Source organism: Trematomus bernacchii, unplaced genomic scaffold (genome assembly GCF_902827165.1).
Source record: "Trematomus bernacchii unplaced genomic scaffold, fTreBer1.1, whole genome shotgun sequence".
Lineage (NCBI taxonomy): Eukaryota > Metazoa > Chordata > Actinopteri > Perciformes > Nototheniidae > Trematomus > Trematomus bernacchii.
Genome location: NW_022987564.1, coordinates 20,821,521 through 20,844,714, shown reverse-complemented (window position 1 = coordinate 20,844,714; position 23,194 = coordinate 20,821,521). Strand labels below are relative to the sequence as shown.

Genomic DNA, 23,194 nt, shown 5'->3' with positions numbered 1-23,194 from the left:
CCTCCACATTCTCTCACACACACACACACACACACACACACACACACACACACACACACACACACACACACACACACACACACACACACACACACACACACACACACACACACAGTATTGTATGAGAGAGGTTCTAGGTTGAATTGAGGCGAATATTTGTAATGTTCAGAGGTTGTTGTGTTTAATATTCATGAGAATATTTGTCATTGTTCAAATGATAATAAACAAACATATAAAGCATAGTTGTCCACTCATATGTTGATAAGAGTATTAAAAACTTGAAAAATATCCCTCTAAGGTACATTTAGAACAGATAAAAAATGTGCGATTAATTTGCGATTAATCGCGATTAACTATGGACAATCATGCGATTAATCGCGATTAAATATTTTAATCGACTGACAGCCCTAATATATATATATTATATTATATATTATATATTATGTGTAATTCATGGCACAATTCAAACGGGATCGAAAGATAAGTTTTCTCTCCCCATTGACTTCAATGCATAATTTTTCCGAAATAAGGTCCCATTACCCGGAAGTAAGTGGGCGTGACTTCGCCACTCTATACTAATATTAATGCATGGGGAAATGTAAATAGTTGATGTGTTTTTAAATGTCCACCAGGTGTCGCGGTTGTCCCATTTTTGGCAGCAAACTTTTCAGGACTACTGAAGGAGAGGAGGGGTCACTGGCACTGTGAGTGAAGAAATGTGTCTCTCGGTTTTGTTGTCATACACACACCGACTGTCTTTACTAATGGACTATGTCTAGGTCTCATACTGAAACCACCTTTATTTAAGTCTTCACGTCCAGCTAGTGTAATTCAGAAGTAGCGTAGTTGTGTGTGAGTGTGTGTTTACAGGCATGGAGGATGCACACAGTTACAGTTAGGTAAGCAGGGTGTCGACAGGTGAAGAAAACGGGGCTACACCTTCACGGTATTTTACCTCTTCCTGCGGATAAACCTCCCCTGTCCTCCGGGTTCACTTCTCTGCTTTACCCGCTTCTCCTGTTTTCATCACCGAACTCCTCTTCGGGGTTTACCTCGGTAGCAGAAATGTCGGAGGAAAAAACGGATATTTCCAACGAACTGTTCGGTAAGATAACGTTTTGTTGTTTGTCGATCAAGTATTGTAACTGGAGCTGACTAAGTCTTTTTTGTTGTCTAACATAGTAAACAACTTAGTTTAACCTTTGCATCATGTCAGGTAAAATTCAGGCTTTCAGTTCACGACTAAATGTCTGAAAACGTCATATAAACACAAAAAAAAGCTTACTTAGGACACCATTGAGGTAACATTTATCATACTATTGACACTTCAAAGTATGACTAAGTTATCAAAACTGTGTTTAAGCCACTCATAAAAAGGTATTGCATAATTTTGAAGCTAAAACTAGTCTTACATTGCTGACTTAACGTTACAACCAATGTCCTAGGGATAGGAATAGGCCTACAAGCAAATTAGAGGTAGCCTACAAATGTCAGGCTGATTAAGACTCTCAGTAATATTGTAGATATGCTAAGTCCTACTACAAAATGTAAAAAAATACGACAGAGTTCAATAACATATAATTATTTAATATCACAGAAACAGCCTTGACTATTATGGGAGTACACTTTTAATTATACTGGGTGTCCCTGTTAATTCACCTTTCTTCAGTATTGCTGTGGCTGCATTTCAGTATGCAGTATTTTCATGCCTTGAGGGCTAGGCGGCTACCTGAGAGCTGCTCCTCTGTGCCACTTCCTTATCTGAAGGGGGGAAGCTTTGGGAAAGGGGTGTGCCCTGTGAAATTCCTTTGGATTGTGAGATATTATCAACCCAGACTGCCTGGACGACTGAGTGTCAGAAAGAAGGAGAAGAAAACAAATGTAAATCACTGCGGTTTTTGTTATGGAATGTAGCCTAAACTGTTGACTTTAAGTTAAAAATGGCACTAATGCAGCCTGGTCGAATATCTTAGTTGGTTTGACCTAAATGGTCCTTTGCAGGGTGATTGTCTAACTAAAACAGTTGCCATCTGGTATTTTTCGTCTAATATCTTGATGTTTAATTGACCAAACTGTACTAGACAACAGTAGGTAATGAAGTAATGAATTATTTACTTAAGTAGCAATACTACAGTGTACTCGGTTAAAAGTAAAAATCCTGCATTCAAAATTGTACTTAAAGGGGACCTATCATGCAAAATGCACTTTTTGATGTCTTTTATACATAAATATGTGTCCCCAGTGTGTCAGGGAACTCACAAAGTGTCAGAAAATAAAACCCTCTCTCTTTTCCTCCGTGCGCAAATCTCTAAAAACAGCAACGGAGCTGATCCAGATTTGCCATCCGATATGACATCAGAAACGTCGCTGTATCAGAAACAATTCCCGAAGTGTTTTGGACGTAATAGTCTTTGTTTACATTAGCAAGCATCGCTAACACTCAGAACTAAGCTGTACTGGAGAGAGCATGTGTGTGAAGAAGCAGGATATAAAAAGGAACTCACCTTGTGGTATAACCGGCAAGAGAGAAAGCCTTTGAGCTCCATACTGTTTCAGAAATAATCCTTGATCTAATAATCCTTGTGTTTCATCACCGCAGCATTTTAGACAGTATTTGCCAGGTCCCGCATGAGCCGGCATAAGCTCCGCCCCCTCTTATACCCAGAATCAGCACTTTTGTAACAGGCAGTGAAATAGAGGGATATGAGGCATGGCTAGAATGGGTGATCTGTTTGGTATTTTGACCAAAACACTTCATAGACATGTTTTTTATATATTTTTTATATATCTGAGACCTATGCTATTGCCTAAAAATAGCCTGATAGGTGACCTTTAAGTAAAGGTACAAAAGTTGCAGAATGACCCATTTAAGCACCACATATTTTGAATAAATGTATTATAATTAGTGATGATTTAATGTGTTCATCACTTCAATGTTGCACTTGGTAAAGGTGTTTTCTTTTCTTAAATGACTTTATATACTACTGCTTAACTCAACCTATATTAATATACAATAATGTATTAGTTGATTTTATATTTTATATTAATAATCCAAAATCTGCAAAGTAGTTAGGAACTTCAACTGTTAAATGAATGTAGTGAAGTAAAAAGGTAGCATTTGCCTACAAAATGTAGGGGAGTAAAAGTATAAAGTAGACTAATGTGAAAATGCTCAAGTAAAGTACCTGCATTTTTTACTGAAGTACAGTACGTGAGTAAATGTACTTCGTAACATTAGCCGACTGGTAATACACCTTTATAAAACGTTCTTAAATGATAAAATAATTTGAGTTCAGAGTCTGTTCTCTTTATCATACTGTCATTAGGAATCAACAGCAAACCCAGTACTGGGTGGAGAGGCTGACTCACACACCCCGTGCTCTCTGTTACGGTGTCTGCCTCTCATTCTCACACTGTATGTCACTGGACGGACTGATGAATGGCGCTTTTTGTTGCTAGCTCCTGCTGATGCTTGTAAAAAGGCAGACCGACCTGACGCTGCTCATCAGCAGCAGTGAAAACTAAAGACGATTTTTATCAGGGCTGGCCTTTATGTGGAGAGAGTGAAATTAAAAGTGGTGTAGGATGGTGGACAGGGATGGGGGGGGTGGGTGGGTGGGTAATCGGATTTTTGGCACACACAGATAAGTGTCATACCAAAACGAGTTAATCACTAGTTAGGGTTGATCATTCAAATTCAGAAATGTAATTTATAATATATTAGAAAGTAGCAAACTCCTATTTAATCCCAATTTCACCTACAGTCAACAACCCAGAGAGTTTCAGTTCACTATAACACAAATGATCAAAGAGCAGCAAGATTAGATTAGAAAATAATATACTTGTTTGCTTGAAAATGACTAAAACTATCAATTTAGCATCAATATAGCTCTTGATAAACCTTCTTTTGATCAACAAACTCAAATACTGAACCATGTTTTGCTTGTTTAGTCTGACCATCAGAGCTGATATCAGACAGGGCAAGATGAATATTGTGTCTTAAGTCAGACTGAAGTATAAAGTCCACGTCTTTTGTTGACTAACAGTGCAAATACTTCATATATGTACCTTTTATCTACTGATAAATACTATATAGATCCTACACAGAAAAGCAAAGCATTAAAAAGTAACTTTGAAATGTGTGTGTGTGTGTTAGATCTACTATGGCATTGTGTTGAGTGAACAATGTTGCTGGCACAAGCTGGAGTGCTTCCAGAGATAAAAGCAACACATTCTAACAATTGAGAATCGTAAATTAGCATCTGCTTAGCATATTTGCTTAAATGAACTCGACAATTTATCTGAAGCTTTTATCCAATAATTACAGTAATTACATCTAAGCATGAAGATATAAACTCTAAAAAACAATAATCCTGCAAGAGCTTTAAAAAGCCAAGCTATAGTTCATTTTTCTATGTGCAGTTGAACAGGTGGAAGTGATTGTCTCAGCTCCACTTTTGGACTAGTAGGTCTTCACAACAAAAGTTATTTTATGAGAAAGCTGTTGTTCAAATGCACAATGATTCGTTTTCTAGTTGAAATCCCATGTGCTCCTAGGCGCATCCATGAAAACATTTTGACCCATGGATGTTTAACATTTCACTAATTTATAGCTAATAAAAGAGATCACTGCAGGATATGAATAGAGTGTTGGAGCAGCCACATATGAGACGTGTCGTAGGTTATTACTGTAAAGTCATTAGTCCTCTGTGGGAACTCCTTGTTTTCATATGAGTGAGTTGGACGCGGGGAGAAGTCCATGTGTTTCTGATCAGCCTGCACGCTGCTTCCTGCTCTAATGTTTTCATCCTCCTCATGACCTCATCATGTTTCTGGGCTCAGCATGATGTCACCAAGGGTGGGCCCACGCCCTCATACTCATTTATACTCACCCTCACTTGTTGTTTCTATATTTTACTCTACCAACCTTTTTTTTCTTGGCGCCTTTTTTTCTGTCTCTCTTCCCTCACCTCCTCTCCCTCTCATGCTCTCTCTCTGTCTGTCACTTAATCTTACTTCTTCACCCTCCCCCATCTGTCCCCGGATTTTCCCCACCACTGTCAAAGTGGGAAATAAACAGCATCACTGTAAATCCACCAGACCTTTTGATCAAAGTAAAGACAGCCACAGTAGTGCAGGAAGACTCAAAACCATCTACAGAGACAAATTGTGTTTTATCTAAATGTTTTGCTTAAAAAAGAAGAATATCCCACTATTCCAGGGGTTATATGATGCAACATGTACTATTGACTGTAGACTATACTTTTCACGCAGTGCTCTTGCCTACCAAACAGCTAGTAAACATGTGGTGTCTCCTTTTCTGTGACGTACATCTTAAATGTTATGGTTTGTAAAACACAGTGGAAACATGGAACCAGGGCCTTATGGAGTGTTACAGTTCAGGTTTAGGGAAACTTCATGTTTTTTATGTTGTGAAAAACAGCTTTAGGTCTATCATTGCTTACATGTTGTTTTGTACAGAAGTAAAACAGCCAAAATGTAAAGAAATCAGGGTAGCATGTACAGTACAAATGTGTGCCACTTCATAATGCAAATCAAAATTAACAAAGCTTTTGCAAATATTCTAATTACTCACGTTTACCAACAAGTATTTGTAAACAAGAGCATTTTAAGGTATTCTCATGTCTTTCTCTGATAGCATCATTTTTCTGAAGAACCTTTTATAAAGAGATTTTTGGAAAAGACGATTTCCCCGTCCTGGCAAAGAACATAACTTAAATTGATCTTAATTATCAATCATCTCTACAAAAGCTAGAATGATTTCCCCGCGACTCACAGTCGTGTTTGAGAGGATCTCTCTGATACTACTACCAGAGTTAATGTTATACATCTTTTCAAAATAACTGATATGAGGATCAAGATGGACCAAATAATGTAAGATAATTTAACCTACGTTGGCACATCTTATAAATTCCCTTTAGTTTTATTATACATCTCAAGAGATCTTGTGATATTTAAAATATGCTATTCTTATTCTATCTAGCCATAGCCCTTTAATTAGTAAAAAATAAATCTTGCTTTCAAAAATCTTGATCTGCAAATTCCTAATGTTGAGGGTACCCACTATTTATGTTTTTTGTCTTTGATAAATAACTGACATTTATTTATGTTATTCTGCATTGTTGTTGTTTTAAAACTATGCCAAGGAACAAGAAAGACTGACCTACTGTAACCTCCAGTGAGCTCCAATGAATACACTGCAAGAACTAATGCTTCCACTTATGAAACTGTGAATACTTTACAAGTAGGTTGTTTTTGTATACTCAGGTTAATCATAGACATGACCCCATTGTGAGGCACCCATCTGCACCTTAATGAAGCCCTTGGCTAGAATAAGAGGTGTGGCGTTCAGCTCTGTTTCTGGTTAAGCAGGAGTGAAACGGAGCTTCAGGCCATAGACTCTCCACTCTGAAGCTCTTGCCCCCATTGTGTAATATGTTGTAATGTGACCCAGCTGCAGTGTTAATCGTCCCCTGTTCTCCTGTCTGTTGCAGAGAGTGTGCGGGAGGCGGTGGGTCGCAGGGTGAAGCTGACCCTGAGGTGCAAAGTCCAGCTGGAGGTCAAAGGTGACAAGGTGGAGAACAGAGTGCTGGTAAGTGGCAGCTGCTCAGTTTTCTAAATACTGCAAATACAGTGAGAATTTCCATCCTCCTGATCTTTACAAAATTACTTTTCCATACAACGAAAACGCATTGTCAATAATATCTGGCTGGTAAGTCACTAAGCAGATGATTCAGTACAGTAGTTTACGTTATTGCACAAGGATTCATGTGAAAATTGAAAGGGATCTTTTACAATACGGGACCTTTAATCCAAACGATGATGTCTTTTTTTTTTAACATGACAAAGCTGTTTCTTTTTCTTTGCTTTTTTGTTTTGTTTTCTTTTAATTAAGAGCATTAACCCCGTATTAAAATTTTCGTAGAAGACAAGTTTCCCTCGAGACTAATTGAGAATGCAGTTTAGTTGTACAGTATGGAAACCTAATTTTGTAGGACACCGCGGGTTAATTTGATTATATATGTTTTTCTTTCTGGTTTATGGTCCTAAAATGTTTAAATAATGAGGTTTGGCATTGAAATGCTTTGAGTGAACGCCACAGATTGTATTTTAACTCCACTCAAAGGATAGTAGGTCGGCACAGAAAAAGAAGCCTGTTTAGGGAACTGCCTTAGAATTATATAGGGTTATTAAAGGTCACTACTACTGTTTGAGGCCCTTAGCCCTGAATAGTAGCAGCCCAGCTTCTATAGAAAAGTTGTCCGGCTGCTGGATTTATTACATGAATGAATCATTTTACTGCTCCTTAAAGATAAAAAACGACTCTGCACTGATGTGGGTGTGTTGCTACAGTTGAGAATATAAAATATGAACCAGGAAGTGAAGGATTATCAGACACTCAGACACTACAGACCATAATATGCTTCTCTGAGGCAGATTTGATTACCCTAACAAGTTATCACTGCAGCAGTAATTCTTTTTCAGTCCCTCCGCAAGCACAGTTTTACGCTGCAGGTCTTAAAGTCAGAGTGTGTCCTATGCTGTACGCGCTGTAAAAAACCTTGAGACAAATGTGTCATTTGTGATATTGGGATATAAATTGTATATACAATTTGATTGACTGACTGATAGATAGCTAGCACAGTTATCGTGCATGGTAGCAAATCATCACAGACTGCTCACAACAATTAGCAAAGGGCTCTTTACAACACTAGTAGAGTGGTTTGTGTATCAAATCTGGTGATCCATACTCAGCTTTTTGAACGTTACGAGTGCACAATCTGATAATCATATTGCATTTTGTATTGGGATGCAACCAAATTAACACATTTGAAGTACAGTAATACGCTTATTGAGATCAGCATAGACTGATTTAGTTGTTCAGTTCTGATGTGTTGCCTGTATCTTCTGTTGTTGCTGAGCTAAGCACTGAGTCTTTAGTCCACCCGCAGAACGGCTGCATGTGGTTGTTAAATATTTTTGAATGACTGGCTACTGTAGCTCAGTCTGAGAGAGCTGCTGCTGCTGCGGTGAGTCATCATCTGATGGCCAGTGTCTGTCTGTGGATGTCAGACCAGTGCTTCCTTGTTTCCCACTGATGCTGTTTGTATAAAAAGTATGATCAGCATATTCACTGTCTTTTTTTATAAACATTTGGAACCCTCCTGGAGGTGTTTGCTCCCATTCAGCCACAAAAGCCACTAATGTTGGGTGTTCATCCCAAAGGCAACACCTTGGTGGAGTTGAGTTCAAGGCTCTTTGCAGAACACATTGAAAAAACTGAAACATTGACTTTAATGAATTGTAATATGTCAACCGATTTCACACACCTGTATTTGTTAAGTTTAAACTAATAATCTTCCGTTTAAATAGGTTTAAGTTAATATTATTGCTCAACTAACCTAATACAGGGTAATGTAAAATCTGTTGACATATTACAATTAATTAAAGTCAACATTTCAGTTTTTTCAGTGCAGTCAAGCTTTTCCGTGTCAAACTCCCAACTAAGAAAACCATTCTTCCTGCATGAGGGCTTCATGTTGGAACAGGAAAGAGCATTCCCCAAACTGTTGCGGCAAAGTTGAAAACACACAATATAATGAGACTTCCCATGGTTGGAAATAGGAAGTCCAGGCAAAACCCTAGATAACAGCCCCAGATCTTAGCCAGCAGCACTGGTATTGTTTCCAGCTTGTGAGTCTGTGTGTGTCATCATGGCACATGGTTCTCCTGGAGACTCCTACTGTAGCAGGAACGACCACAGAGAAGGATCTGAATACCTTTTCAAGGTGTTTGTATTTTTGCCTGTCTATGGACAGATGTTTTATTGCGATAGCGTTGCAACCCTATGACAAAATTAAGTCAAGTTTAAAAAATAAGTCTTGCATTTTTTAAACAGGTGAGTAACCCCCTCCCTTGCATTAAGCCCCTGGCCCAATTAAGGCTCGCACAACTCTGCAGATGTCTAGTTGCAGTAGTGGAAAGTAACTAAGTACATTTAATCAAGTATTTAACTTAAGTACTTAAATACATTTCCATATATTGCTTTTTTATACTTCTACTCATCTACATTTACGTGGCAAATATTATACTACATACTACATTTATTTCAACACTCAGTTACTTTGTATACATAAAAACACATGATATGTTAGATTGCAGACCTGCACTACTAATTCTTCCTTACTTTATATTATTCTGAAATGGGCCATTGTGCAGGATGATTAATTTAACTTTTTGCACTTTAAGTCTATTTTTATGTAATGATTGTTTCACTGCGATACCGGTTGCAACCCTACAATATAAAGCTCCAAAACTTTTCAGATGTCAAGTTGCAGTAGTGGAAAGTACATTTACTCAAGTATTGTTCTTAAGTCATTTTTGACATATTTGTACTTTACCTGAGTATTTCCATATATTGCTACTTTAAACTTTTACTCCTCTACATTTCAGTGGCAAATATTATTATTTTTTACTCCACTACAATTATTTTGACACTCACAGTTACTTTGTACACATGAGATGCTTATATGTTAGATTGCAGTCCTGCACTTCTAATCTACACAGTGGAGTACTTTTACTTTTGATACTTGAAGTACATTTAGAATTATTCCTACTTTATATTATTATAAAATTGGCCATTGTGCAGAATGAGTACATTTGAGCATATTTTCTCTTTTGTACCTACGATCTGAATACTCCTCCCAACAGTGTCTATGAGATCAAAGTGAAGGGCAGGTTCGACATTAAGTGCTATCCATCAAGGGAGCGAGAAGTAGGGGGGTAGGAAATGGATAAGCCCCCCCCACACACACACACTTCACATTATTGGCCCAAATTGGCCTTGTGGCTGGTCTTTTTCCCATTATAACATTGTCTGCTGCAAAGTAGTTTACTGACAAGGTTTTCTTTTTACAATCTAGACGCTCCCAAATCAGTTTCCGTAGGGCAACATTTCCGGATACTGCTGCAGCTGCATACTAAGTGATCTGTTATCTGTGAATCATGGACGACATGTTGAGTTCAGCTTTTTATCTAAATGTGGTTTGATCCCGCCATTATTCAAGGTTGCAATAAAGTTTCAGTATGATAGATTTAATGCCGAGACACAAAGTTAGGAAAGAGGCGGGTGTTTCTGAGCCAGGGTCTCTGGTTTCATGTACCTGCAGGTATGTGAACTCACCTCTCTGTGTGAGCGTGTGAATCTCCAAACAAAAGCCTTATGGATGTTCTGATTTAACCTAAGCACGCTGGTACACTCAACCATCCTGTCAACCAAGGAAGTGCTTGGAAACACGTTTTCTGTCTCGTATTTTTCACATTTATTTTCCTTTGACCACATACCACTGCAGTCGGCTCTTGTCAGGACTTGACTCAAGCAACCCACTCACAGCCACAGGGTGTTGGGACACACACGGACACACACACTGGAGCACACACACACCACATTCCACAGCTGTACACCAGCAGATTAAGAACTAAATGCAAAACTGAATGTTTCATGCTGATGTGTCTGGCAGATTTGCTTCAATTGTTTGAAGAAATTCAATACAGATTGTTTCCTGAACCACGTCATAAGAAAAATAAACCATAAATCTGAAAGAGGAAGGCAAACTGCTGAAAATAAAAGTTTCCGTGAGCCAAAATGAAAAGCAAACACAGCTGAGACCACTTCAAAGTTTAATATAAGGATAATATGAGGAATTGGGATTTATCATAACAGGGCCCTTTTGCTATCATTCTGTAGCCTAAATGTTAATCTAATTCCACTGCAGGACCTAGCACGGCTTAGCACCGCTTAGTTAGGCCTTGGTAGGCCATGCTCACTTTAAGCTGCGTTTCCATTACAGTTTAGTAACTGGGGTAGTTACTATAGTAATCAGTGTAGGCGGGGCGATCGGCTGTTCGGCGGGCGGAGCGACGCTGCGTAAAACTGCCGTGATGTCATCTTCAATGCGAACCACAAAACCAAAACATCCGCCGTTAGCTGTTAGCACTCAGAGCTCACAGCTCCTCATATCTGTTCAGAAACTAGACAAAAGTTAAACAAGTACAAACCACAGACTGTCTGTGTCATGGCGAATACAGTCGCTGGTTTATTTATGTCTGTAGGCCGTTGTTGTGAGTGTAGACGGAGCATATATAACGTTAGCTTAGCCCAGTGGTTCTCAAACATTTTCTGTCAGGCCCCCCCTTTGGAGAAAAAAAAAAGTCGGGCCCCCCCCAACACAAATAGTCACGTAATGGGCCAAGTTAACATTTATTAAAATACATCAATACGAGCATTCCTTTCAAAAAAATAAAAAAATCGCTTTGCTAGAACAGTGATAAGAAAACAATGCTCCATAAGTCTGTGTGCTCAAAAAAAAAATACATAATACAATTGTGCAATCCCCAATCTAGAACAATCAATTATAATATTTTGCCACTTTGCAATCTGTGCAAAAAAATGAAAAGAAAGAAAATGCTGATATTTGGCAAAAAAGTGTGTCTTATCACAGCATTAGTGGCTGCAATGAGCCTGTTTTGCACTGCACATTTCTTCAAAACGGGGTTGCAGGCTCAGTGGTGGAGCCGGGGAGATTTCTTTTGGCGGTGCTGTGGGGAAGCTTGACGTTTCATAGAGGGTGATCAAACATTTAGGGTTTCCCATTAATGTACCGGGCGCTACAGTGGAATTTTCTACTGCAACACTCCCCACGCAAATACACAGTGTACCCGCGACTGTTACAATGAAGGCTCGATAATCAGCTCACGGGATATAGGTGTAAGCAGGGGTAAAGTGCTATTTTTATAGGTGGTGTGTGGACCTCACATAGGGGGGTCCAGGGGCATCCTCCCCCGGGAAGATTTGTTTTTTAAATATTGAAGTTGAAAGCATCAATCTGGTTCACTTTTGCGGCTTTCACACCGGCGCTTTTCACTTTCTAGCTCCTCGCGAGAGCTTTTCTGGTTCAGCTCCCGTTTCCCTTTTCAGCTCCCGCTCTGTTCACACTGCCCAGAGCTGCCGCTGCTGCGTCATGACGTCACAGTTTACGTCGCTGATTTTCTCCCACAACAACAACGGGCCGGGGACTGCATCGGGTCGTGTTGCTTTTAATCATACGAAGCCAGATTAAATTAAATAACGACTTCTCCAACCTTATACTTTTCTCCAGAGTGCCGTGGTTCATTGTTTATTAATGTGTTTCAGCGGCATTTACCGACCGCTGCAGTGGCTGCACTTCCACGGGAGTTTATTCTCCCGTTAGCTCCGGGTTAGCTCACACGGCTCTAAAGTATTCACTGTCTGACTGTCACACAAGCAGCTGATACATATCCCCAGTTCCCCTTAAGTGAATGTGTGTCAGTCTGAATTGACGCTGTTTGGCATCACAACGCTGTTATGAAAGTTTCTCTGGTATAACATGGGTGATGTTAGCATAGCAACCGAAGCTAAACTGACTACTTGCTAAGCCGTTTTCTATAGGCACATTTTACCGGCGTATTTTTCATTATGATTCTACTTCTGATAGTCGGACATGACAACCTGTATAGCCCATGTATCTCCACAATGATCAATAACAGCGAACGGATGGTCAAAGTAAGGTTTCCTGCACGCCTCGACGTAAGCGACGCCGCGTCATAGCTCCGAAGCTCTTGCCTCTGGACCGACAATTTTTTGGAGCTGGAAGTGAACCGCTTTCTGGAGCTATGACGCGCCGCCGCTGCGGTGTGAACAGGAAAAACCGGCGCTTTTCAGGCTCTAGCTCCCAGCAGGAGCTGGAAAAGCGCCGGTGTGAAAGGGGTATTTGAGAGCAACATGAAGAGATCTATGGATACATCTCCCAACACCCATATGAAACAGAACTGTAAACAGATGTACTATTTCTTTATGGATATTTTACAAATCACTCCCCTTTTAAACTTTATTATTTTTTTACTGTCATATAGTATTTCATACCTGTTATTCATTTATTCTCTTATTTTTTTATAACTATAATGATCATATAAACGTGTGCCTCGGAAATAATTGTTTACATTAATCGTTTGAGACCCACTGAGATAACTTAGACTAAAGTTAACTATCTAAACACTCAGAGAGTCCTTTAGTTCACTGAGCCTCTCAGTCTGACAGGAGAGGACTCTCCTCCACCTTGTTGTTGAAATGCTCCTTATATCCGTTAGCGTAGCTCGCTAGCACCAGAAGCTAACAACAACGATCTCCGGTACCGGTGCGCGCTCTCTCTCTCTCTCTCGCTCGCACACAAAATGGCTCGTTCCACACACACACAGAGCCGAGCTTGAATGAAATACAGAGACCCAGACGTACTTGTACTGTACTGTATCATATTATATTCGAATCAATCATTTTCCAAATTATGATTTTTTATTTCAAAGAATTTCCTTAAACTATCTGATGTTTTCACACATAAGACCATGCCTGGTAACAAGCACAATATTCCTGTACAAGAAGATCTTGAAAAATGGCCTTACTTAAAGGACATCAAAATTCATGAAATTGACTCTGGCATTGACCTACTCATCGGGACAAATTCTCCGAAGGTATTGGAACCTTGGGAGCTGCCAAGGAGAAGGACCGTATGCTATGAAGACCCTACTGGGGTGGGTCTTCTATGGTCCCCTAAGAGGAAGCAACAACAGCAGAGATTCTAACAGCAGCACCCACACGTGTTTTCAAACAGAGAAAATGCCGAAGCCTCAGAAAGGAAAAGGAAAGGCTCCGGAGAAGGTTTGTCACCTGTACAGCCGGAAATCTGCTTACCTGGCCCGAGAAGAAATCAGACTGGAAAAAGAAGCGAGACAGAATAAAGACAAAGCAACATGTCTGAGCTGCATCGTGATAAGCTGTTGTGGTTTCAGGAACATTTGGATCCAGAAAAGACGGCGTTCACCAAAAAAGATGCCTGTGACATCGTTGAGAGGTTTGAACCTGAACTTGAGCAGATTGAGCTGATGAACGGCATCAAAGGTCGGCAGGGTCGTCTCCATGGCGTCAGGGAAGCTGTCGTCAAACAGACCATGGAGCGAGAGCGGGAGCAGTATGAGGTCGGGTTTGAGATCCCAGACATCATAAATGCAAAGAATCTGAAAACATTCACGGAGTGGACTGGTGACCTGAAAAAACCTCAGAATTGTAAACCACGAAAGGTGTTTAAAAAGACTTCAAACTAAGAGCAACATCTTAGTGAGACCAATAACGAAGATATGTCTGCTCCAGGAAGCTGAGACCCTTAAAATAAGGGAGAAGAAAATAAACTGAATAATCATTAAGAATGAAATACCAACACATAGAACACACCATTTTTATTTTTCATAGCTCCTTTATTATTTATTGGTAATTGTTTTTTGTTTCATACTAAAGCCAATTAGGGGCCGGTGTGTAGGAGCCATTTTATGGGTGTTGTTGGTGTCTCAGTTTATTTTATTTATATGTATAGTGCAATACTATTTTGAACAGTTGGTGGCAGGGTTTAGCTGCACCGGGTGTATAAAAGGGGTCATAGGTGACAGGAGAGGAAGAGCACACCGATTCCACCAGCCCGGCAGATGCTCACCACAACTATTGACACAGTATACTTAAACCTTGGTATGTAAAGCAAAATAAACATCATTCTAAACTGCAGCAAAAGACCGGAAATGCATCTGTTTGTGTCTGCGTCTGGATCACTCCAAACCCTCCTGTGAAGTAATGGCAATAGGATATAGGACATTGGAACATCAAAAATTGCCATTACAAAGGTATTACCAGAACATCTCATACCAGAATACTACAAGGTGCAGTTGTATTATTAGCTAATGCAGAGTCAAAGCTATAGCCTATGTTCTGTGTCTATGCAGCTGCGTAACATAAATGTCACACAGCAAGATCCCATTGTTTGATTGAGATTTAACATTTTTATTAAATCAATATTTTGTGTCAATTACTATAGCTAAACTTCTGTCTTTACAAACCCACAGTGTTATCCTTACATCGTCTGAATCATGAAACTGTGCAGTACATCAAACACTTCTAGCAGTGCATCCTGGTCCAGATTTATCACTGGGACCCATCTGTTTTCAGTTATGTAGTCTGCGTATGTGGACTCATTCACCTGCTCACTCACACGAATCAACCTGCTGCTACATCTGTAAAACACCTGAACCAGGATGTTTGAATATGTTATTGCTGAGAGCAGGTTGTTCAGATGCTCTGGCATCCCCTCAGTCACAGAGGACATAGCCTTCGACCTTTAGCAAATGTGACCTGGAGGGACCTCTGTGTTCTTTGGAGGGTATCTGTTCATTGAGTGGTGCAGGAATGAGTCCCTAAACCTGAAAATGAGTTAGCTGTTTACAACTTTTGGTTCAATCATCTCAAAGCCTTTTTTTAACATGTTTTTGGTTAGATGCCTGAAATAAGATCTGTGGTAAACACAAGCTAAAGAGATTTTCACATTTTGTTCAACAACATCAAATGTGTCCGAGCCTTTTTGTGTCTTAATAACAGAAGTTGCTAACAAGTGACTAAGTGGGACGACTAAACGTCATCACGCTGAACATTAGCCGCCTTTAGCTTAGCGTCAGTGACATTTTGCGAGCGTGATGTAGTTCGTTTTTTACTTCTGGCTATTATATTTACATTCTTACGGCACCACTCTATTACACCTGGATCTATTTTTCTCTTTCTCAACATTTCATTTCAGTGAAAATGTGCTGACTAGCGCCTTTTTAAAACCATAACACAACACTCATGCACTTGTGATTAAAAGAAAGGTTACTACTTTGGTCAGTTGGAAACACACAGTGGCATCGGCTGAGCCAGCGGCCACAATGTGGGCTCACTGTGTGCCAGCACAGAAGTTGAACACATGGTGAAAGATAATATATGGTATTATCCCTCTCAGTGAAAAATCCTCTCCTGAGGCCAAGCTGCCAGCTTCGTTTCCAGTGAAGCTATTTCATTTCATTTAACCTTCACATGTGAGACCTTTTACCGTATCAGTCTCATGAACACTTAATGTATTTATTTAATTGTAGATCTACAACGTGTGACATGATTGTGTGTAATGATTTACTAAAGTGTGTATTATTTTAGATGTTTGTCGTGAATTTCTGAAGCTCTAAAAATGGAAGGTGTATTGATGGTTTTAATGCAGCAGTTTCTGCATTGGAGAAAATAAAGTAACTTTAACCATGAAACTCTTTCAAGGCAGTACAAATACGACTAAAATGTCTGTGAACAAACTTTTTTCGAAGACTATAATAACACGAAACGGCGCCCACATCATCAAACACTTACTATGTCAATAAATGTGATCAATAAATTGTTGATGATTGAGATTGTTTAATATTCATGGCTACAGGAACAGTTTTGGGTAAAGTATCCTTCCCAAGGACACTTTGTCTTGTTGGCTGCAGGGACTGGGAATCAAACCACTTACCCTTTAATTGGTAGTGGCCCTTTTAACCCCCTAAGACAAAGCTGCCTACTAACAAAATCTATTTTTTTATTCTGTTATCTCTGATCCTTCTGTCTGTCTCTGTCTAATATGTGTCCTTCTCTGTCCTCAGGCCCTGGCCTCACATCGAGCCTATCTGCTGACAGCACGGGTCCCTTCCAAGGTCAGTAAATCTCTTAAGTAAATCATCTTTCTGAATATGTCCTACTTCCAACCTTCGCTTTCCTCTCTACATCTGATCTTCATCTTCATTATTTCCCTTCTTCTCATCCAATTCAAGTTTTTATCTATATTTGTTCTCCTCCTTTCCTACTTCTTCCTCATACTCTTTAAGAATGTTTGTCATTTGTTCCTGACAGACATGCTCCTGCTTGTTCATCCAGAGTCAAGTTGTGGTTTTTTTCAAGTGTGAGCACTTTCAGTAACTTAAACTCTGTCAAATAACACACATTGTCCTTCTTGGTGCCCAGAGGAAGAATGCCACTGAATTTGGGGACCTTTCCATATAGGCTTATACTTCATGTCTATGTTTGTCATTATTGTACTTTAAAAAAAAAGATATCATATGTATGTATTTTTCCACAAACAGAGGAATGTGTGAACAAACTCAGAGAGAACACACCTTTGTTCCACTTTTCTTCTTTTTTTTTTACTTTTCAAAAAAAGTTGTAAAAAGGCCCAACTTATCATAGTCAGTTGCTGGGTAAATAATGATTGTGTGATTAACTTGGCTGACGGGTCTTCAGGGGTTTTAGCTGCATCTACACGGAGACGAAACGGAGAACGAACCGAATTCGATATCAAAAAAGTCTTCCGTCCACACGGTATCTGCTCAAGAAACGTGTCCGTCCACACGAGACCGCTCGACCCGCTGGAGACGAGAAGTGGCGCTGTACTTCCGCCACAAAATACACCAAAAGCAGCGAATAAGACCTCCTGAGCATGGTTGCCATGGTTGCCTGGTTGCCCTTCTGTTTATTCTCCGCGGTGGATTCAGGTGTGACGCGGGGGTGAGCAGCAGAGGTGGGGAGAGGCAAGGCTCTGGCTGTTTCGGTGGCCTCTGTTTCTCTTTTTCTCCCTCCCCGAGGCGAGCGTCTGCTCCTGCTGTAAAAGGCAGGTGCCACTAACTCTGAGCCTGGCTCCCGAGCAGAACGTTCTCCCCGGTAGTCCACCAGCAGATGAAAAACACCCACCTCTCTGCCTCTTCCAAAGGACGAGGGAACTGTGCGGGTGCACTGTCCTGCGAGATACCGGGACCTGGCTCGAAACACTCGGAACACTGTTGTTGTTGTTGGCGAAACACATCAGCAATGACGAGGGTGACGCGGGGGAGCAGGAGAGTTGGGGATAGGCGGGGCTATGGCGTATAGGGCGTACACACGGAGCCGTTTGGCCCCCCAGAGCGTTCCGTCCGCAGATCTACCCACCTTGGGACCCGTTACCGTTTGAGGGCTCGTGTGAACGAACCGTCCATACGATAGAGAACTGTAGCAGATACAACCCGTTTCGTGTCCGTGTGGCCTTAGTTTTGCAGTATGCTGTACATAAAATAGATAGAAAACACTTTGCGTCCTCATCTGTAAAAAAATTACACAAAGAACCAAATGATTGGCTGCCAGGTCACCTTTAGTGCTGATGCATCATAACCTCACAAACGTGCAAAGTAATGATCATTTCCACGCCTGAGAAGTTAGGGAATTATCCAAAAAGTCGCTTGCACTATAGGAAAATATTTGATTTCCTTCTGTAATGTTTGAACACAACATTTCCTGCAGTTGTGAAATTGATTGTAATTAGAATCTAACATTAAATGGTGTCATGTGGTATATATTTGTGGGTTTAGGTGAAATATTTCAATAATGGTTGGATGGGTGAATTTAAAAATTCGCCTCAGGGTGATCCTCTGATCTTACACCAAACGATAAATAAATAAACTTCATTTAAAGGGGCCCCATTCTGCTCATTTTCAGGGTCATATCAGTATTTAGTGTCTCTACTGGGACATGTCTCTACTGGGACATGTCTCCATGCTTTAATGTTCAAAAAGCTCTGTATGTTTCTCATACTGCCTGTGCTGCAGCACCTCTTTTCACCCTCTGTCTGAAACCAGAGCCCAGTCTGCTCTGATTGGTTAGCTGGCTGGCTCTATTGTGATTGGTCAACCACTTGGAGATGTCCCGCCCATTAGCCCATCACGTACAATGTGTTGGAGCGCGTTGGATTACATAGTGATGTCATTATGTTACCGAAGTAAACGAAGGAGTCCAATGGAGGCGTTTCAGGCAGGGGGAGTGTGTTGGAAAGAAACTCCCTCTGGAGGGAACACAGGGATTTTAGCCTCTACAGACCATTTACATGCACAAATATATATACTTATATAACACACTACAGGAGAGGGAAAACCCCAAAAGGTATAACCGGGTCTCTTTTGACCATGCTGTTTATCTAATCTCTGCCTTTATTCCTCGTATTGCACTTACTGCACACATTATTGCTGAGTCTTTATTTATTCCCTGACTTCTTCTTCCCAGTTCTCTATTTGTCTGACTCAACATTGTAGGGTCTCTATTCCCTTCTCTCTTTCTCTGTGACTCTCTACCCACATGCGAACTGGTCCCACCACATGGAGACATCTGATAGTTTTACCCACAATGCAGCTGTGAGAAAACAGCCTGTGGGAAAAGAAAACAGCAAGAGGAAGAAAAGTTCAACCTGGAGGGCAAGCGAAAGAGAGAGAGAGAAAAACATGCTTTGAACAGGTCTCTCTAGATTGTCGTGTTCTCAAAGAGCTAAGAACATACTAAACCTCACATTTTAACACCTATAACTAAAGCCTAAACCCTTGAACTTCCTAGTTTCAAGCTTCAGAAATCACTTTAGAAATGATGGGTCATCAGAGTCCCCTATTTAAAAAAAAAAGGAGAAGTGAACCCATGGTTAAGTGCTTTCTGACGCCTTTTTTTCTCAGCTTCTATTTTAATGTCTCTGGTAAGCCTCCAGGTTTTTAGCTTCTTTCTCATGAGTGTGTGAATCAGGCCAGGCATTATGGGAAAGTCTGATGCAGCAGAGTTTGTTCACTCTGATGTTGGACATGGCGGTTGGGCCAAGGCCTCTTAAAGTTCTCAGATTTTTTAAAACCCACATCCTGCTGAAGTGTCTTTGAGCACAGAATCAAGACCGTCCTGACCTCTTCCCTCTTGGCAGTAAAAACGCCTAAATCAGCAGTCTAGCATTTATGAGTATACATATACACTCACAAGTATGAATCCAGACACCCAATGTGGTTTATTTTGAACCTTAGTACACCCACCCATTTAGTTAGAGTGAACTAAAAAGTGAACTATTTTGCTGCCTAAATTCAAGATAATCAATAATCTTATAGATCAATGAGCGGAAAGATAATGGATTGAAATATTGCAGGTGAAATTATTATAACAAGCTAGATTTCATTTGCGCCTGGATCTCCACTTAGTGAAGTCCGTAGTGCTACATTACACAGGAACTATAATATGAAGTTGGTAAAAAATATATATAATTTTACTATTTTCATGCAAATTGGCAAAAATAATTACTTTTTTCAGTTTTATTTATATATTCACTTTATTTGGCTGTTTTATCTTTCTTTTTCGACATTTTATATACCAAGAGATGAATCCAGAGATCCCCTGCAGATTAATTTATTATGAAAATAATCTGCAGCTCTTTTGGGTGGATAAGAAGCTTTGCCTGTCAACAGCCTGCAGACCTCTTACTGTGCAGTGTATTTTAAATGTTGGAAAGTATATATCACACATGATAAATACAAGTAAAAAAATAACTCTGTTAACTTCCCCTGCCAGCTGAATGTCTTCAATGTATTGTTATGAGATTCTTGTTATTTTTCCAAAAGCAATTATGTCGTAAGAAGAATTTGAATATTTCCCAACCATTGACGATCCACAGAAAAATGATCCATTATATTATCAGTTGTTAAAGTAAGTTGTTTATCCTATTCACTGTATTGCTTTGGCTTCTGGTCTGTTAAACAAGACATCTCAAACATCACTTTGGACTTGGAGAAAATAAAATGGAAATTCTTTCACTTTTTTTCGGACACTTTATAAACCAAACAATTAATCTAGGAAACAATCTGCAGATCAATTGACATTGAAAACTCTCCTTGGCTGATGCTCTAATTAAAAGTAAAAAAACGTGCCTATCAACAACCTGCTGGCCTCTGACTCTGCCGTGACTTCAACATGTTGGACAATGTATTACGTCAAAAACTGCAATACTGAAGAAACTTAAATAACCCCCTGAATCAAATCTGCTAAACTCTGCCAGCTGACCCCTGATCTGTTGTTCCAGAGTGGGCCAGTGGTTTTCCTAACTGTGTGTGTGAGTGTGTGTGTGTGTGTATGTGTGTGAGAGTGGAACAGAGGGTGGTTTGTTTCTCAGTGTGTACTGTCCCGGCAGAGAGGCAGCAGAGGGTAAAAAAAAAAGACAATGGTGGAATTTAACAGCTGGCAAGGAAAGGAGGCGAGGGAGGGGGGCACTCTTACTCTCTGCTTCTTTTTCTGTTTCCTTAGATAAAAGTCCAAATTCATTTCCCCTCCCCTCTGTCTCCTATTTTTGCATTATAGGTCTGTCTTTTCTTTTCCTTCTTTACCCCTCCTCTACATTGTGACTCATTCCATCCCTCTTTTCCTGTATTTGTTTCTCTCCCTTTTGTCCCTCCCTTTCACTTGCATTTTCTTGGCAGCGAGTTAATAAGTTAGTTATTTTTACTTTCACCCTCTCTCTTGAGTCAAGGGGAAATGTTTGTGTGTTTGAGGTTATGCTCCAAACTTTTGCTCTGCAGAAACAAGACATTCCTGATGTTTGATCTCTTTGCCGAGTCGTTGTTGTCCAGCTTCATACCAATATATATCTTCTAATCCAAAATGATTCCATCTGCACAGACTTGCATCACAAATGTGCTCACCACATGTGTCTGTAGTGGACGAGCAAGCATTCTTATATATAATACTAGTCCATTCATTAATCATTTAAAGGGGCCTTATTATGCTTTTGGGCTTCTCCCTTCCCTGTAGTGTTCTATAGGTGTTTGTGCATGTAAATGGTCTGCAAAGGCAACAATCCTACGTAACACAAGCACTCAAACACATTGTATGTGATAGGCTAAGGGGCGGGACATCTCTAAGCGGTTGACCAATCACAACAGAGCTAGCCAGCTAACCAATCAGAGCAGACTGGGCTCTGGTTTCAGACAGAGGGTGAAAAGAGGTGCTGCAGGACAGGCAGTATGAGAAAATGAAGAGCTTTTTGAACATTAAAGCATGGACACATGTCCCAGTAGAGACACTACATACTGCTATAAACCTGAACATGAACATAATATGTCCTCTTTCAGATCAATGTTCTGTTAAGAAAAACTTGTTTCCCACAGTGATTGTCTTAAGCTCTCATCTTGCTGCAAAGCTCAAAACAAGTTGAAGCTTGAAGAGAGTTAGCTCAGTCAACCTGGACAGCAAGGATGTGATGTTAAACAAGATAATGTAACTTAATAAAAAAGATAAACCTCATTCCTTCTCTTACAGTCCAAATGAAAAGTATTTAAAAAGCAATTAAACTCATGCTTATTGATTTTAATCCACGATAGAGTTTGGTCACTTTGTTGCGTGTGACCATTAGCTTTTGGCGGCTAGAGTTAGCATTTCTTATCAGTTGTCTGACTTTATGACTCCTTTATTTGTGCTAATATATTTGATCATTTAGCATTATCCTTAAATGTCAGTTAGGAAGGTTTAAGTTCTGTAGCGTGTTGGGGCCTGGCTGCAGAGATATACTCCTATTCAGCAGCATGATCATTATACAAGTGCCACAGTGAAATTGGGCGATGACAGTCCAGTTGATTCCAAAGGTGTTGGAGGGGGTTAATGTCATGGCTCAGGAACTTGTTCCTCTACTCTGGGTGGAGGTATTGGTCTTTTCCCCCAGGCTAAAAAAGCATTAGGTTCAAATGTTCGCAGTAAATGCACCTAATTCATTTAACTCATCCTTACTAGACTGCACCTAACAGCTCTTTATCCTAACTACTTTTACTGTGGTGTGGTATTTTTTAACAAATACATGTTTATTTGTAACTCTTGTGATTAATGGCCCATGTCCTCTTGTAGTTTGTGTTTGTGTCTTTTAGTGCAAACCAAATGTCCCCTCCAGGGAAAATGGAGATTAACTTAAACTGGAGCTTGTTTTGTGTACAGGAGGCTAAGTGTTTTGCATTTTCCTGATTTAAAAAAGTATTCCTAAAATGTTGAAAGCCCATTGTTTTGTCTTAAACATCATGTATACCAAGTGTTTCCTTCATTGAAGCTAAGGCACCCTAGCAATACAAAGTCAGAAAACTGTTGCCTTGGATATATACTTTAGCAGGCTTCAACCCTTTTGAACAAAATATATTTAACGGGGATTCTTTGACTGACATTGCAATTGCGATATGATTCGTTTAATTTTTACATCGGTATTCTATTTTTCCTAGAAAAATATATTTAAATAATGGTGATTTGTTTGTTTGTTGCACAAATATGAATGTAAAAATAATGTTCTTATTAAGTTTGTATGAGACAAGGACATCGCTGCAGCACTACAATATTGTGTCAATATATTTTGACACATATTGCACCTTTAACAAATATTGCATCTTATTTGATCTGGATATTGCACTCGTATTGGGATTTCAATAGAATCAC

The 23,194-nt window shown here is 39.9% G+C and overlaps 1 protein-coding gene and 1 pseudogene across 2 annotated transcripts in view; both read left to right on the top strand.

Moving 5' to 3' along the window:
- The first annotated feature begins 734 nt into the window (after nt 1-734).
- LOC117478026 (F-actin-uncapping protein LRRC16A-like) overlaps nt 735-23,194 on the top strand; it is a 47,019-nt gene continuing 24,559 nt past the window's right edge. Inside the window, exons 1-3 of one of the 2 annotated variants that reach the window (XM_034124884.1) lie at nt 735-1,105; nt 6,516-6,613; nt 16,576-16,626. In XM_034124884.1, the coding sequence (XP_033980775.1) occupies nt 1,066-1,105; nt 6,516-6,613; nt 16,576-16,626 (189 nt within the window). In that variant the 5' untranslated portion in view covers nt 735-1,065. The remainder of the gene's footprint in view (nt 1,106-6,515; nt 6,614-16,575; nt 16,627-23,194) is intronic. The other variant, XM_034124886.1, reaches the window with a different exon arrangement.
- On the top strand, nt 13,712-14,196 carry LOC117478247 (annotated as a pseudogene).